Raw genomic sequence first — 16,986 nt, 5'->3', positions numbered from 1 at the left:
CACTGAAGTTCAGGTCTTCATCTGGAAAGACAGCCTTTCCTCTCTCTCCTGGATGCCAGCTTGTTTTTCCCCAGCTTGATTAAAGCGCTCGCTGGCAAAGTCACATCTACCTAGTGACTGTCATAATATATGTGCCATAGCTGAACAGTCAGTGGCCCTCAAGGAGGTGGAGGTGCAGCTTCTCAGACCCATGTCCCATCTCTCAACTAGTTCTGTCTTCCATGGGAAGGAAAATGAGAGTGGCCTCTGCTCTGCACTGACACATGTAATACGGACTGAACTAAGGGACAGTGTGAGAAGGGAGCTGCCTGATTCAGCCTCGTGCCCTGTGCACGTGGCAGAAGAGGGTTCAACTTGGTGGCTACTTTGCTCTGGCGGACATGGGCTGGAGGAGAAATGCCCTAGAGGTAAGAGCTGCTTGGTTGGAGTTTGTAAGCAGATTGCTCTGGCCACAGCCATGCTTCTTTGGGGAGGATAGGTGGGCACAGCTCATACAGCTGCTGCGTATGAAAAGGAAGAGAAGTTTGGAAACACGTTGACAGTTGCATCCTCTGTCAGCCAAAGGAGCTCTCTCACCTCAACGTCCCCAGAGGCATCATCCACCATTCTCTGCTCAGCTGCTAGCTCTGGTCTGGCATGGAGCTGAGTCGTGTCAAACTTCACCTGCTCCACCTTGGCTGCATGCACCAGCAGAATAAAAGCAGGAACCCAGTGAATGCACAATAACATACAAACCCTATGTATCACCCTTGTGCACACACACACAATCATTATGCACGTAAGAAAAACTTGGTCTGCAGTAGGCAAATGTTGATTACAAGAGCTCACACACTCCAGTGTTGATCAGTTACAGGCTGGCAACTGCCCATATAGCACTTTATTGGAAAGTTGTGATGATTGGCAGATAAAAATAGAAGTTATCTCATGACCAAAAATTCGTAATTGTTTTCCAAATCTATACATATTTCCCTCATTTTTTGAATGCTACTTTCAGAAGTAGAATGCCTACGGTTCTTCAGCTCATGATAAAGAGAGTATTTATGGACAGCAGGGAGAGAGAACTTGCAAAAGAAGGGTATTTGTATCTCCGAAGATATCACTGATGGAGACATTCAGCATCTCTGTCATTTTTCTCTCTGTCAGGAAGATCTCTCTCTTCTGTGTTTACTCTTTGGGGTTAATGCCTTGCAATATTCACTTCAGCAGCATGATAAATGGGGGCACCATTTACACTGGTGTAAATACAGAATAATTCCATTGACGTCAGGAGGGGCTTGGGTGGATGCCAGTGTAAATGAAAGCAGAATGTTGTTCAACACTTCCTTACCAGGTTCATCATTAGCCCTCTCTAAAGAAAATTAAGAAGTTCTACAAGCGTGAATTTTCTGCACACATTTTTCAGATGAGGTTGATCTTCTGCCAGCATTCACATTTGGAATAAGTGGCAGTTTGGTTTATACAAAAAGCCCCAGCAATTTTGAACATTGTTCAATTGCTGAATCATTGTTTCTACTGAGGAAGGTGGAAAATACAGGACATGAGAAGAATGTGCACTGGATTTTCAAAGGGCTGAGGACAGGGAACAGTTAATGTGAATGATGTTATTTCAGCGGTAGTTTATCACAGGTAGCGAAGTCAAATGCAGGGTAAGTCATGGCTCTGAAAACATACTCACCAGTTTTGCCAACAGTATAGACCTTGCCAAGCCCTAGTGTTTCATCTTTTTCTGTCCACTTCTGGAAGAGCTGTTTGAACATGGCTGACTCTGCACCATCGTTGATCACTTCAATGTTGGTAGAAGGAGAGTAGCCTTTGGCCTGGATAAAACCCTAATGGGGTAGAAAAGGGGCATTAGTGGGGACACATCAAAGTTCTCATAGACATGAGAAGAAGTGGCCTAAACCAGCCCCAAAAGCAAACTTCCACCTGCAGCTGAACACAGCAGCATAACCAAGGGCAGGATTCACCCCAAGATGAAGACACTTGCATTCAGACTTATGCAGATGTCTACAAATTTAGAGGACGGCCAGCTGGATCACATCCTAAACTTAATTTATGCATGGTATCTAAGTCTTGAAGAAAATCTAACTCAATAGGTCTAATGCACAGCCTCCTTCTATCTCATTCAGCTCTGTAGAGAGTTTCTGGTCATAGAACCAGGAGTGGAGAGGGAGGGAACAGTGATGGAGTGTGCCCATGACCTGAGAGCCTAGTTCAATTCACTTCTGTGCCAAAAAGACCCTCTCTAAAACAGGGATCCTGTCCTCCCTTCAGCACGATAGAGAGCATGCATGCCAAGATAGTGAAGGGATGGAGGAAGTTACATACCCCAGAGTGTGGCATGTATCCTGAAGGGATAAAACTCTCATAAATCTGTGTTTTTTTTTTTTTTTTTTTCCTGAAAACATATTATTTCTTTGAAATAGAGCAGCTATTGAGTTAAAAGAGTGCTTCAACAGAGGTGCTTGATACAATGTGATAAGGATGAAAATGGTCTGTGTTCTGCCACAATGTCAAAGCCATTGCTTGGTTTTTGAGCACTGCTCTCATGTTTATCACGGCAGACTCCAGGATGACCTGGAGGTACAATGCTGACAGACCTGGTTCAGGGAAGGAGCCTGAGTGTGGGCTTTCTGAGCATTCATCTTCTGCTGTAAATACCGCAGCCACATACTACCCCCCAAGGAAAAAGCAGAGCAGATGGTCTTCCCATCCCTCCCACCTGCCACGCTGAAAGAAAGAGATATCTGTTGTTCTACGTTTTTAGCTCAGGGCCAGAATTTGCAGAGCTAATTGCCTATAAAAAGCATCTGGGTTAAGCTTTGGAAAGGAGCGCAGAGGATTGTGAGATAAGTTTTAAGTCAAAGTTCATCCAAGATTTTCTTCTCTGGGACAATAGGTGCAATTGGTATTGAAGTTGGGTATCTCCAGGTAGGATCTCACTGAAGATGGGGCCACTGAGGTTCGGTATCTCCAAGTAAGATCTCATTGAAAATGAGGCCATTTGTGGTCTTCACGTAAGTCAACAGAATTAAAAGCTAAGTTCCCTTGTAGTCTTCATTTCCATCTGCAAGCTACCATGCAAAACTACCAAATGCCTTACACACTCAGGCTCCCATAAGGCTAATTTTGTCTGAATGGAAGTGGTGAGGCATGCTCTGCCAGAGAATGACTGCATGGCAGTCATCTGAAGGAGCAGCACAGGCACCCGTGTGCTCTGCTGGAGCATTCTACCTTAACAGGAGCCATGGTTTTTCCACAGGTTGACCGATCTGAGTTACTAACAGTTAATAACAGATCTCTTTTTACCAAGTGGAAGAGCCCTGTGACAGCTTCTAATTCACATGGGCCCAACCCCATCAACACTCTGAAGAATACTTCTTGCCTGTAATGGACTTGGGATTGAGTCCCATAGCACCTAATATCAGGTGTGTTTTTTCAGAGAACCCAAGGAACTGAGTTCCCCACTGACTTGCTCAGAAGTATTACACTTGGTTGGGAACCCAAGACATGCCTTTCTTGTTCAGAGCAGTGATCCATGCTGCCTTGGACAGTGGCAGTAAGAGATACTGTTCAGCAAAAACATGTGAGCCTTGTAACTATCTGTAGTGTGATCCCTTCATTCTTCCTAATATTCACAATATAGGGACATGGATGTTACAGAGGCTATAAGAGCCTACCCCCTTTAGTATCTGTTTTTGGACCCATTGACCATGAATTGGCCTAATCTTTTCTCAGCCCTGCTGATACTCTCTGCTTCCACCATCTCCTGAAGCAACAAATTCCACAAGTCTACCACTTACCATGTCACATAGTGACACATATTCTCTTTTACATTTGCTTTTCTTTAACCAATTTCCTCTTAGTCAGACAGCCCTTAGTGAGAATTGCTGAAGAACTATTTTACATTATGTCATTGCACCTCCCATAGAAGTTCAAGCTCTTTCTCTGTTATTACCCAGGCCAGCTCCTCAAGACCTATTCTTAATTGTAATTAGTGGTCAGATCTAGATTAGCGCTTAGTTAACCTCCTACGACATTGTTTGCACTACTCACCACAGCTCGAGTGAAGGCTGCTTTTTTCTCTTCCTGGTTGGAGGCTTTTCCTCTCCAGACATAAATCTTAAAGCCACCTTGGTCTAAAATGTAGCAGTCCTGAGGAGAAACCAAAAAATATATGTAAAAAGATCTCTTCAAGCAAAGATCCTAATTTGTAGCCTACCCAGGTTGGCTTCTTGATGAAGACCTAGATTAGATGTAGATTATCTCATTTCCTTGACTTCCAGAGTTTTAAAGCTGGCAAACCATTAGTAGAGGCAACACAGGATGGATTTACTGGTTCAAAATTGGGCTAACAAGTACCATCAACCCTAGACCTCTTCTTCATGACTATTATGTGTCCCCAGCACGAAGCTAAAAGTGTTGCGTCAGGATCCTGAACCCCAGCAGGATGAGATGGCTGCCAGGCAGCCTGTCTTCTCTGCAGAGAGCTGGTGGTCCAAACTGACAACCCACTGTGAGACCAAAGGATTCTTGGTTTTCAGGCTGGGGGAACGTCATTGAGACTAGTCACTCCCTACAGCAGGAAATTATATCTAAATTCATGATTTTTTGAACACAGTGCTAATTTGCTCTGAACGCTGCAGATGGAGAGTTATAGCAGAACATCAGATATTAAGAAGCCTCGTTTCTATCTGGAATTTATTCCTGGCCTCCAGCTTCGACTCTCCTTTTATAATGATTGCCAAGGTAACACTGTCCTTGGCTGACAGGGTGGGTTTGCCATCTCTTGTTAGAACAGCTTCAACCCACTGCCTGCCTCCAGCCACTGGAGCTGTAGGCAGAGGCTAAGCTGTCTTGTTTGGGGAGGACACTGTTAATCTGGAAGGACGGAAGGGCTGCTAATTTCCAGAAAATTGAGGTATCCTATAGAAACAGGTGCTCAGCTGAACATAAAGAGAACCACTACATCCTTTTATTGCTATAAGGGCTGCCTTTCACCTCGTGCTGGAGCAGGTCCTGTGTCAGAGGCCGGGTGGCTATCTCCTGTACCACCAGGTCATTGTCCTTCTCGTAGGCACTGAAAGACAGAGGTAATGAGTAGAGCCAGGCTGCACAGCACCTGCTGTGGCAAGGGATGGGGTTTGGAGGCCCAGCCCCAGACTTACTGGTAGAGCCGGACGTTTGCTTTCTGCAGCTCGTCTGCTTTCGTGTCCGGGATGGCATCTCGGAGCTCCCCACGCCTCTCCCCCAGCACCATCTTCATGATCTTTAGGAGGTCTGGGGAGTCTTTCTCATTGTCAATGATGCCGATCTGAGCACGGCCACCTCTTTCACTGTCCCTGATGCTACGAGCCAACGCGAGGCCCTGCACAAGGATCATCAGGGGATTAATCCTGATCCATACAACAAATTCAGCAAGCATTGTGTCAGACCTAGAGCACTGACTGAGGACTAATAGTCTAAGACAGATTACCACAGCTCTCCAAAGATGCTAGTGTCCTCCAGATTTTGCTATTTAAAAATGGGGATGTGTGCTTTATGCCTGTTTATTAACTTAATCTCAGAAAAGTACTGCTTAGTACATAACTATTGGTGTCTGGTCTCACAGGGCGCAGATATGCAGTAGCCAGAGCAGGTATTGCTTATGTGTGACAGTACACAAGCAGGTCCAATAATCCTAAAATATTCTGGGAGAGAGACACGTGCTGAGGACAATGAGGCTGAATGCTGCAGAGCTGTAGGACCCCGGTTGCCCTGTGGTGATATTTTACATTTAAAGATTTCAAGTATTTGAAAAACATGGATGTTTTCTGTGAAAAAAGTGTGAAATGCCAAACAAATTATTTCCATCTTCCATTGATTTTTCCCCCCCGTGACTCTTACCACAACAGATTTTAAAGGGAGACATCTCTCTTAGACCTAGGAAATGACCTGTTTGATTGCCAGGCCTGAGATGAACCATGGTCTTCTTCTAGTCTTCCCTCTGTCTTGCTCCCTTTCCTCTCTCTCAGGAGTTTCTCTGTCTCACCCTCTGTTGGCTCTTCATCTCAACCCATCGTGCCCTGGACAACTGCCTTCCCTGTGAGGTCTCCCCCAACCCCAGATCATCAGGTGCCATTATGACCTGTAGATAAATCTGGTTTATTACATCTCTATATCGCAGTTCCTCTATCAGTAAAATAAGGATTAATGATCCCTTTGTAAAGTGCCTTTATAATTAGGGATCTGACCTATCAAAACCTGGTTTATGCGTTCCTGCTTGTCTCATACTGACCAAGCTGGAATTCCCTGTGATGTAAAAATAAACTGAAATTCATCTACCCCCGGGTGAATTAAATCTATTGTTAAATCTACTGCAGTTAAATCTACTGGTGCTACTGATTTTTTATTCTTATGTCACACAAACTACAGGGCACAGAGGGCTGGCGATGGACCTCCCCAGAGGGAGATGGATGCCTTTCTGGAACAGTGGATATCAGTGGATGAGGAAGTAGAAGATTTACTAAGATTTTCTCTGTTCAGCTCTGTGTTCCTGGTTTTAATCAGATTCTCACTGTGCAAACACTGAATACTGTTTCCATCTTCACAAACACTGAGCTCTGTATGTGTCTTTCTCTCTTTTTTTATTTTTTTACCCAACCCGTGATCAAAAAATACCTCCAATAAACCACGGTGCTTTTGCCTTTACTCACCCTGGATTTCTCAGCAATGTTGCAGTTGGGTCCGTTCCACTGGATCAGCACTTTCCCGAGGTCCAGCAGGAACACATCACCCTTATTGAAGCTGTCCCAGGAAAGTGCTACCTGTTGTGAGGAAATGAAAAGGCTCGGCGAATGGAGCGGACAATGAGAGCCGCAGGAGACAAGTCACAGGCATGGAGAAACTGCCCTGGGGACGTAACAACTGGTCTGCAACAACTGGATCATTTTTCTAGCACTGAGCCAAATGGCTTTTCTCGGGATTATACCAAACCCCAGTGAGGATGCTTGACCAGAAAAGAGCTATTGAGCAGGCAGACCTGATAGAATATGGGTGTAGGAGGGGAGGGAAGGAGAAATGATCCATAAGGAGAGGAGCTCCCGTGCTTACTTCTGTGGCTGTCACATGCTTCTTCCCTTTGACATGAAGAAGACGTTTGATGTTGTACATATTGGTCTCCACATGCTTAAATCCTGACGCCACTCCTCCCTTCTTGTAGCTGTTGTGCAACAAGGAATAAAGAGTTAGAGTTAGTTAGAAAATAAAGTCCCCTCTATCCTCTGAGAACATCTCAAGCTTTTGTTGACAAGTAAAAAATCTAGAGCTAATATCTCAAAGTCCTAAAAATGGAATGTGAAATGGTGCTGTGTTGCTTCACTCTACTGTTCCTGGTCCCTGGTCAGACAACAACTCCTCACATTGTCCATCCACCCGGTGTGGGTGTTGCTGTCGTGCACCTTGATGTGTGTAGATGAACGGGCAGGTCAGGGATGGCAATGGAGACATAACACAACCAAACTGAAAGTCCCATTAAGCATGGCAGTGGCACCTCAGAAATTTTCCATAAACAGTCAAATAAAAAATGAGCCATGTTTTGCAGACAATATATTTTTTGCTAAAATTTGTTTTTATTCAAAATAGGTGTTCTGTTTAAAGCAGCTTAGATAGAAAGTTGTTGCCATAAGCAGAACAAAATGCTATTGTAAAGGGATACAGGACACCGTCTTTCTCTCCGATGGAATCTACCAATTTTGTTGTCCTTCCATCCTTGAACACACACTTTGCAATAGCTGCTGTTAGCACTGTAATTGTCTCACTGCATGATGCCATCCCTCCCTCCCTCTGCAGCTTTGCAAGGAGGACACAATCACATCATGAGAGCACATAGTCCCTTAAAGAAGTCCCGGAAAATTTTAACAGTTTTTTGGACAAGTCTAACCACTTTCCACGTATCCTAGTCCGTTCTAGAAATCTAACCCAATGTTCATGCTTCAGGCCTTAAAGTAACAGTTGAAGCTATCTAATTGCCATTTGTGGGAAAGAGAGGTGATTGTTGAGAGTTTTATAGCTTTGCTATGTGGAAAATAAGTATGTTTTATTATAGCTTGGAAAAGACTGGCAAATGTGGTCAGGCTTGTGAGTGATTCACAGTGCTTTAGACTTGTTTGGCACAGTTCTATGAATCCACAGAAGGATGCTCTGCTGATTAGTCTACCTGCCAAGGTGTGGAAAGAGCCTGTTTTAATTTCTCATTCTGACTCAGACTTCCTGCTTGACCTTATGTATGTGGTTTAGGCCAAGATGAAGTCTAACTCATACTGATTTCAGAGCCAGATAGGTTTCCAAATAGACTTCTATACCCAAATGCTTTTGAAGGTCTGAATTTTGGTCCTTCATTGCCCTTTACTCATCTTTAAAATGAGGGTAAAAGCACTCTTCTGTCTCAGAAAAGGCCTGAAGAAACTCATGCGAGGCTTTAGAGATGCACAATACCGAGATACTGAGAGCAAGACTGGGTAGAGTCTGAGGATGGGTTTTCATCTGGGTTTTCTTCAGCTGTTTAAAAGCGATGAACTACTTCACTGGCCACTTACTGCCAGCGAAGGTCCTCCTGGAGGACGTCTTTCGGAGTCACCTTCCAAAGACCCCAGAGGGAGTCATGACCACAGGTTTGGACTCAACACCAGAGGGTTAACGCAATACTATCTTTTAGATGGCTTAGTTCAGAGAGTCAATCTTTGCTTTCTCTGCAGGAAAATTACTCCCAGCGTGAGCCAAATCAACACTTCTCCTCAAGGTGTCTATTAGTTTAAAGTGCTGTGGATGGGCATATTAATCTAAAGTGTGTGGAGGAGAGGAAGACCTTACAGTGAAAAAAGGGGAGGTTAAAAACCTTTTACAGCAAACATCTGGGAAAACAGTCAGTAGATCAGAATGACATGGGTCCAGTCCCAATGCTTACAGTTAATTTTTTCAAAATGGGAAGTTTTTCCTCTGAATTTTGAACAATCCCAGTGCTCCATTTTTGAAATGTTGATGCCTCTGAGACAGAGGGAAGCAGAGAAAGCCCCAGGGACCGTGACGTTGCTGCAAAGCCTTTTATGCTACTCACATAATGCCATTGCGAAAATAGCTTTGGAAGGTCTCAGACTCGTGTCCCTGCACCTCCCGGTGCTGCACAGGGTTTCCCCTGAGCGCAGTGTCCAGCTGGGTGACGTACATGGCCGCGGCACCTTGCTCATCCTGAGACGAATCCTTGCCAATCCAGTAATGCAAATCCACAGCCGTGCCACGAGAGGTTCTTTTGCTCTGGAAGAGGCGAGAAAGCTGAGTGAGGGCAAAGTCCAGATATCTGCAGCAAATAATGCTGCTGGGCAAGGGGAGACGGGATGGAACCCTATAATGTTCCACAGGAGCTCAGCCTGGAGCCAGCGACCTGATTCAGGAGAATACGGCTTACATACGTATTGCACTGAAGCATGTTTGTGTTGTATATGCTTTTATGACTCTTGCTATCAAAGAAAACTGAGCACCTGTGAAAGTCCAAAAATGCGTGTGTTCAACCTGTCCTAGTTTTGTAGAGTTTGATATTAAAACTTAAAGGACATTCTTCTCATAAATCGCTTAAAAAAAAAAGTAATATGCACTGCTATTTATTTGCCTGGAGATACTATCCTTTCTCCCCCTTTCTCTTTCTCATGTCGTGCTACATAGTAGCACCAACTGCCTGTGAATTCCTGCTGACTTGCAAAAGAGACATAACTCCAAAGGAAGCTGAGCCTGTGTGTGCATGCTGTGATTCATCTTATTACAGAAAAACCCAATAGCCTAGAAATAAAAGGCAAGCGATCTGAGAACAGGTGTGCTTACTGTTATGTGACTTGCGCCAGTTATTTTTCAGCACCTACTGTGTTAAATCCTATCATCCATGCCTGGGAAAGATAATAGAAGCTCATTTTATAAACTCGATTTGACACTAAGTTCTGTTTATTTGCTTTGTGCAGTGATACCGCGGTGTAAAACACTAGAAGAACTTGAATAAAATACAATTCAGTTCCTCTAGGCACAGCTGATTAATTTGTGGCAAAATCACTCAGTTTAATACACTGCTATTGAAGACGATCAAAGTCCCATTGTCCTGCTGACAATTTTTTTTTGGAGAGCATCCAAGATGCAGAAAGCAAAGATGAATATTTTTACCCTCTTATCTGCAGGTGGGAAGGAGAGTCATGGATTTTCTAAGGGCTTTTCTACCTGGGGAAGCTATTGCAACATAAGCTGAGCCTGTGAGCATCAAAATCTATAGTGATTATAGTCAGCCCCTTGCAAGGATGGTCTAAGCATGTCTTTGGGTGGCTGCTACCAAATCTATTCCCCAAAGCACTCAAAAGGTACCATAAAAGCATGTGCATGGTGAATTAGTGCAGATGAGTCATTGTGGGTTGTTATCCAGTCTGCTTTCCCAGCCTGATGTATAGTGAATATGCATTTGGTTAATGTGGAATAGTGAAGGCTTTTCTGTCTCTTGACTGATGGAGATGTTTGCAGAAGGAACACTCAGACCCAGAAGTGGGAAATGCTTCTAGTTCCCACCATATGGATGTTGTTTGATGCAATGGGGCCTGGATTGCTCTTTGCATTTGAATAGACTTGGAAGGAAGTCTGGGAGCTTAGTGCAGTACATTGTCCTCCCACAGAGGACACTTTGCACAACCCAACAGTAAGGTTAATTCTCAGAAGTTCCTTGTGCTTCTGGCTAGCTTGGGTATAACTGGTTGCAAGCAGGTCTGGATCTAATTTGGGAGGTCTCCTAAGAGGGAGAGGGAGAAGGGCTGCAGAGCCTCTCTACTGTCCAGCATTAGCTGGAACCAAAGAAACAACGTTGAACCTGTTGCCTACCAAAGAGACTAACATTTGCCTTACTTACGTGCAGAATTATGTAACAGTCCCCTTCAAAAAAAGTCCCATAAGCTTTTTCAGGTACAGGAACCATCTTCATATTCTGTAAGAAAATTAGTATTTGGGTCATTGATAGAACATGCACAGGACACATGAAACACCAAGGTGACAATGAGGGTTTGGAAAAGGAAGAACCAGGGCTGTGCCTGTGGACTGGAAAAAGTCACTTCTAGGGGAAATTCCAAATGTACTAGGGGGTAAGAAGGTGTAAATGAAAATGCTGCTTGCCTAGACTGACAAGTATTTTTTTTTTAACTCTCCTTTCCCCTTTGCAATCCTGTAGGTCTAAGGCAAGAAGACCTAGAGGTCATGCTGAAGTCCTCCAGGGCTTGCATTTGTGGGGAACTTCCTAGGTGATTGCACACATCTCATCCTACATTTAGTTCTGGGGCATGGCTTTTAATCAGTACCCATAAAACTCAAGGATAATTTTCAGAGCTTTGTTAAGATAACCACTTTGTTTGGGATTCAGAGCAACTGGCAGTGCTGAGAAAAGATGGACACTTATGTGTCTTTCAACCCTCCAGACTCTTAATTGCATGTTCCATCTGGTACAAGTGCACAATTGAGCAGCCATGCCTGCCCAGCGTAGGTGGCTGGGTGTGCCACCCACCAGTACACACCGAGCTCCTGGGCTGGAACTTACTCTGTGGTTCCCTGGAATTAGAGACATGCATTTTTTTGGTGGCCTGACTTGTTTCCCAGCATACCAACCTGACCCTCGAGAACCGATACGTCTCTAATTACAGATCCTCTAGCAAACAGCTTGGTACAGTGTTTTGGAGAGAAATGGAAAGGCAAAGACCCTGTGGTATTGGGAACTTGGGTGGGATTTACAGACGGCCACCATCACTTAGAGACATGTGTTGGAGACCCTTCCCACTTCTCCCCTAGGCTGTCTATGCACCTCATTTTATGCCCCCTCTTGTTGCAGGGGAACATCCTCAGTGAAATGAACAAGAATAATGCAAAACTGAGCTCCAAACTACAAGCAAAGACCACCCCAAGCAGAAGGTAACTTTGCAGGCTGCAATATCCCTGCAGTGTCCCATCAGTCAGAGTGGGAAAGCTAAGGATAAGATTGAAGCAGACTCCATGGGATGCCTTCACTGCAAAAATATATGTCTTCATCATGGCAGCTGCCACACTGCTGGTAAAGACTAAGGCTACTCACGCATAATCCTTCTTCTTGGTGAAACAAGTAATTCATTTCTAGTGTGCTAAAGCAGCCTTACAATTGTTCCCCAAACGGACTAAGAAAGACTCCAGTGCTGGAGGAACACCATCAGTCCCACCAAATTCACGTTTCCTTAGTCAGCATTATCCTTGTTTTACAGAGGAACACCAAAACACCAAGCAACAACACATTCAAAGTGGCATAGGGAGAAGCTGTGTTTCCTGTTTCCCACTGCTGTATCTTATCTATACGACCCTCTTTTCCTACCCAGATTACTTCAAGAATATCTTCCTTGAAACACACACACAAGACATATGACATCATTGCTGTGTTGTCCTACCTCTATGCCCCATATCTGCAGTCCCAGCCTTCTTTCGATAGTTGGAAGATTTGTGTCACCGTCTGCCATCCTGCACTCTGAGCTAGAAGGGAAAAGAAGAAGAAAAAACAAAATAATTACAGTATTGGATACAACAGTAAGTGCGTTAGTCAGATGGCTTTCTCTTACAGTCAGTGGAGGTTTAGTAGAGATAGTCCCCACTTGAAGTGTCTCTGTCCCTCACCCTCTGCTGCCTATGAAGAGAGCACAGCCCAGCACAGATATAATTATCAACAATTAGGTGGGACGAAGTCCCATTCCCAGTGTATACATGCTCAGGGAGCTCCAACAAAGCACGAGAACACTGCCCATAAAAGCCTGGATGGGATACCATTGATAGGTATGGGATTGCTTTTCCCCTATTTGCATAGATGGAAAGGATTCAGCAAGGTGTTGAACCTGACATCAGTACTGCTGTGCTCACACTGTGGCACAAGGGGTGGCAGAGACAACGGTGAACCTCCAGGAGACCCATGCCCTCCTGGAGCAGCCACGTCAGGAGGAGATTCAGGTCTAAATTAAACTACCTGCAAGGTAGCTCAAGGTAGGGCACCAGGCTTTCATCTCCATTAGGGTCAATGGAGCCAGTGCAGCCAGCAGAGCACAGGGAGTGATTCAGCTGATGACCCAAACACCTACGTTATGTGTAGCCAGGCAGCTCCCTAGGCTCTGTTGCCTGCAGGGCAAAGTTGAGAGTTTCAGCTACCCACACAAAGGTATCTGGGGACATTTGAGATGGTTTGGGTATCTCCAGATGCCATTCTGAAGGGTGAAGGTCTCCCATCCATCATCTATCCTATCTGCCAGCTGTGGAAAGAAAAAAGGACTCCCCTTAGCTATGTTCCCTGTTCCCTCTGCCTGGATGGCCGATGTTTTGCTCAAGAAGCAACTTCTGAACCCAAGCGTTTACAGGGCAGCCTCCTGAAGCAGATCACAAGCAGTGTACATGAAAGCACCGGGTTATGTCCTAGCAGTGCTGGCTTGCCCGTGGGGCACAGCAGGTGCCTCCAGATCGATTTATCTCAGCTGCAGTGACCACAGGACAGGCTGTGATTGTGGAGGGGCAGCACCCACATCAGCCGATCCCGTGTGAGTCAGTCCTGCTCACAAACCAAGGCCCAGCTTCGAGAGAAAGCACGGCTCACTGATTTCTGCGTTTTGCATTCATTTGCTTTACAAGTGCCCTCCCCTGATTTGCATTTGCTCATGACAGACTGAACTATTGTACTGTGTTAAAAAAAAAAACACAACTTGATTGACTGCATTTTCTTTTCCGCTTCTGGGTGACATGGCGGCACTGACTGTAGGCCGCGGCCTCCCCGGGCTCCTCTGTTCTGCTGCAGGAAACTGCCTACAGGAAGGAACGGTGACATTTCTGCATGAACCTGGCACAATACCTGAGCCACAAAAAGGTGAAAAATAAAAGAAGCCACCACACAAAGCCACAAAAGAAGCTTCTTCCGAGGAACAAAAGAACAAAGATGGATGAGCTCATGCCGGAAGGCGTGTTTATTGCCTGCGTTACAAAAGCACGGGGAGATACGCTGCACTTGTCATCGGTAAGTCATTAGAAGCCACGATCCTCCTCCTGAAGAGTTTTCACTTCATTAAGAGGACAAAAATTGCTGTTTGAAGGTTGGTCCATCCAGATTTACCACAGCCCGGAGCTGCCAGAGCCTGGCTCCGTGCCCAGGCAGTGGAGGGAAGCGGCTACCTCCCAGAGAGGTGTGAGCACAGCCCCAGCACCTCTCTGCTAACCGAGCAGGAGTCAGCAATGCTCACTCCTTGGACATGGATGTATCTGAAGGATTGTAGAAGATTGAGTCCACGTGGCCTCATGCATCTACCAGGAGTGCATTCAGCAACCCTCAGCTCCCTTTCAGCTCCTCCCAAATAGCTTCCAGGCAAGAGGACAAACAGCAAGAAGAAAAAAGCCATTTTTCATCTGGATTCCCAGAAAGGTAATTGAGACCCACATATAGTGAAAGCCAGATCCAGGAAGATATGTCAGCGTCTAAGTTGGAGCTAGACACTTTTGGGAACTCACTCCTGACTCACCTACTGTGGAGTCTGTGGCTGCCAGCAGCTAAGGCCAGAAGCAAGGTCCCAGATCAGCTCTTTAACCAAAAGACCATCCTTTCATTTCAGAATAGCATTCAAAAAGCCTCTATCGAAGAAAAAAACAAGCGAAGCCGCCTTTCTTTAGCTATCTTTTCCATTTGTTTGTGTGTTTTTCCGTCCAGTCTAGCACCAAAACAATTGAAAGTAAAGCCAGTACGGAGGTTTGTATGTCAGGGAGCATTCGGGGGCTGAAATCTTTTAGTAAATCTGATGTTTCTCCCTGTGGAAGGCAGCAGGCGTCCTGCTCGCCTCCTAACAACAGGAAAACAGCAGCTGGCCGGCTGTGAAACACAGCTGGCGCCCTGCTTCTCCCAGCATCCCGTCCTCTCCCATCCAAAAAGTTAACCCAGAGGATCCTGAGAATCCTCTGAGCACAGACAACTGCGTTGGACAAAACCCTCCAGAAGCCAGCAATGTTTTACTGAAGTCCGTCTTTGACTCAAAATGGGGATCTTCCATCTCCTCTGCTCCTGGGGCTCCTCTTTTGGGCACCTGCATCGTAGCTCTGGTCCCATTTTTCTGGGAAATGCTGTCCCTCCCCTCCTCCTGAGTCATTTAATGGTTGAAGTGTGAAGCAGACAAGGTCAGCTGTTTCTTTGGACTTTCCAGCTTCTTCCGGCTGGTGGCCAAGTTAGAAATAGTAGGAATATGACTTCTATAATCAGACAGCTCATCTCAATAAAGATTTAATGTGGGTTTTTAATCAGACGGTCCCATAATTCAGCTCCTGCCCAGACACAAAATCCAGTATTAATGGGGTGAAAACTTCTCATCTGTGCTGAAAGCAGGAAGGGCAGAAACTTTTCTAATTTAAAAAAGAAAAAATGAAACTTTACAAGGCTTGGGCTCACTGCGGGTTTTGAACAGCGATGTCCAGGTCAGTTCCTCTCTCATTCAAAATGGTTCTGCCCAGCACTAGGTGAAATGTGAAGCGAACTGCCTCTGGGGCAGGAATTCACCGAAAAAAAAAAAAGCTTGTTATGGAGGGTATTTGCTTTTTGCTATTTGCTATTTGCACAGACACAGCTTTACCTGTGAAGGGGAAAGAGAGGCACTAAAGCAGCTGTAGCTCTGTGATGTGGATTAGTAGCATGCAGCTATCCAATTTCCACCTCCAGGGCCAGCTACCCTATTTTCACCATTTCCACAGATTCTTGCAGCCTCAGAAAAAGGAGACAAGCTCACACCTTAGGTGCAGGCTGAGAGGAAGGATCAGAGGTCACTGCACGGCAAAGACAAATGTTGGCTCAGGGCTGCTCTGCTGGGTCATCGCTGCTTGGCTAAGATGTTATAAATGAAACTGGAAAGAGCAAATGTTTCTGCTGGGCGAGGGCAGGGGACCTGGAAACCAATTGGAGGCGGCATGTTAAGTTACAAAGCTGGCGGGCAAGGGTAGATGGGTCTCCTTCACACTTGCTCTTCTTCACGTCCTGCCAAAATCAGAGCAATGCTCCTGCTTGGTAACTGATCCCCATCCCCTCTATAACCAGTGGGGAAGAGCTTTGCCTTCAAGAAGGACTAGATGACTAATTAAGTGTCAAGGTCATTCCCAAGATTGGTTAATATATAACATTTGGGGTGGAAGTGCCAACAATCACTGCTTGGTTTTGGGCAACCTGGTACTTGTTGAGAAAGCAGACTTAGGAGGAGGACATTTCTTCAGGCAGACTGGAGCTGTATGGGTGGGGAGGGAGAACAGGGGCTCAGAAGGGGGACAGGAGGTGATTTCAAGCTCCCGGAGTACGTTCTGAATTAATCCTGATTTGGCTTGTCTGGATTTTGGCGGTGCGCTTACTCGGCTGCAGTCACGGCAATAAAAAAACCCCAGTGAGATGACTAATGCTCTGTACAGCTTCGGGAAAATAGGAAGCAGCTGTGGCTCCAGGCTGAAAGGCCTAATTATTGGGAACACTTGGACTGGCATTAGATGAGGTAAAGTAGGGCTGTCCAATTGCTTACGTTGTCTCCACTATAGCTGGGTGTCTGGGCCGAAGGAGGTGCCGATTTTTGTTTGCACAGGGGGCAGCAGTTTACTCTTGTTTTGCCCCGAGGAATGAAATTCAGTGCTGAGCTACCTATTTTACTGTTGCAGGAGGAGAAAAAGTGGTTTTCCATCTCACATGGAAATGACCGGTGGGAGGCTCGGCCGTGGGGCTTGTCTTCCCTTTGATGCCATCACATGGGCACTCGTGTAATATCCTCCTCCAATTTTTCAGCAGGAAGGCAAAATTCACATAAGTGAGAGTGCCCACAAGGTATAATATCCACAGGCATATGGGTGTGCTGGTGACAGCTCCGATCCTCTCGCACAGACACAGGAGGGCTGCAGTCAGAGAGGCTGAATCTCATCACCCATGCTGGACGTGCA

At 45.5% G+C, this 16,986-nt stretch overlaps 1 protein-coding gene across 1 annotated transcript in view; it reads right to left on the bottom strand.

Annotated features, from left to right (window-relative positions):
- VILL (villin like) overlaps positions 1-16,986 on the bottom strand; it is a 34,087-nt gene that overhangs the window by 10,199 nt on the left and 6,902 nt on the right. Inside the window, exons 2-11 of the mRNA XM_013182519.3 lie at positions 12,459-12,540; positions 10,910-10,984; positions 9,095-9,291; positions 7,093-7,201; positions 6,696-6,806; positions 5,169-5,368; positions 5,002-5,080; positions 4,057-4,155; positions 1,676-1,829; positions 577-677 (exon numbers count right to left, since the gene is read on the bottom strand). Coding sequence (XP_013037973.3) covers positions 577-677; positions 1,676-1,829; positions 4,057-4,155; positions 5,002-5,080; positions 5,169-5,368; positions 6,696-6,806; positions 7,093-7,201; positions 9,095-9,291; positions 10,910-10,984; positions 12,459-12,527 — 1,194 coding nt within the window. The 5' untranslated portion in view covers positions 12,528-12,540. The remainder of the gene's footprint in view (positions 1-576; positions 678-1,675; positions 1,830-4,056; positions 4,156-5,001; positions 5,081-5,168; positions 5,369-6,695; positions 6,807-7,092; positions 7,202-9,094; positions 9,292-10,909; positions 10,985-12,458; positions 12,541-16,986) is intronic.

The sequence above is a fragment of the Anser cygnoides genome, chromosome 2 (genome assembly GCF_040182565.1).
Source record: "Anser cygnoides isolate HZ-2024a breed goose chromosome 2, Taihu_goose_T2T_genome, whole genome shotgun sequence".
NCBI classification, from domain to species: Eukaryota; Metazoa; Chordata; class Aves; order Anseriformes; family Anatidae; genus Anser; species Anser cygnoides.
The sequence above is the reverse complement of the archived record's forward strand: the minus strand, read 5'-3'. Positions and strand labels throughout refer to the sequence as shown.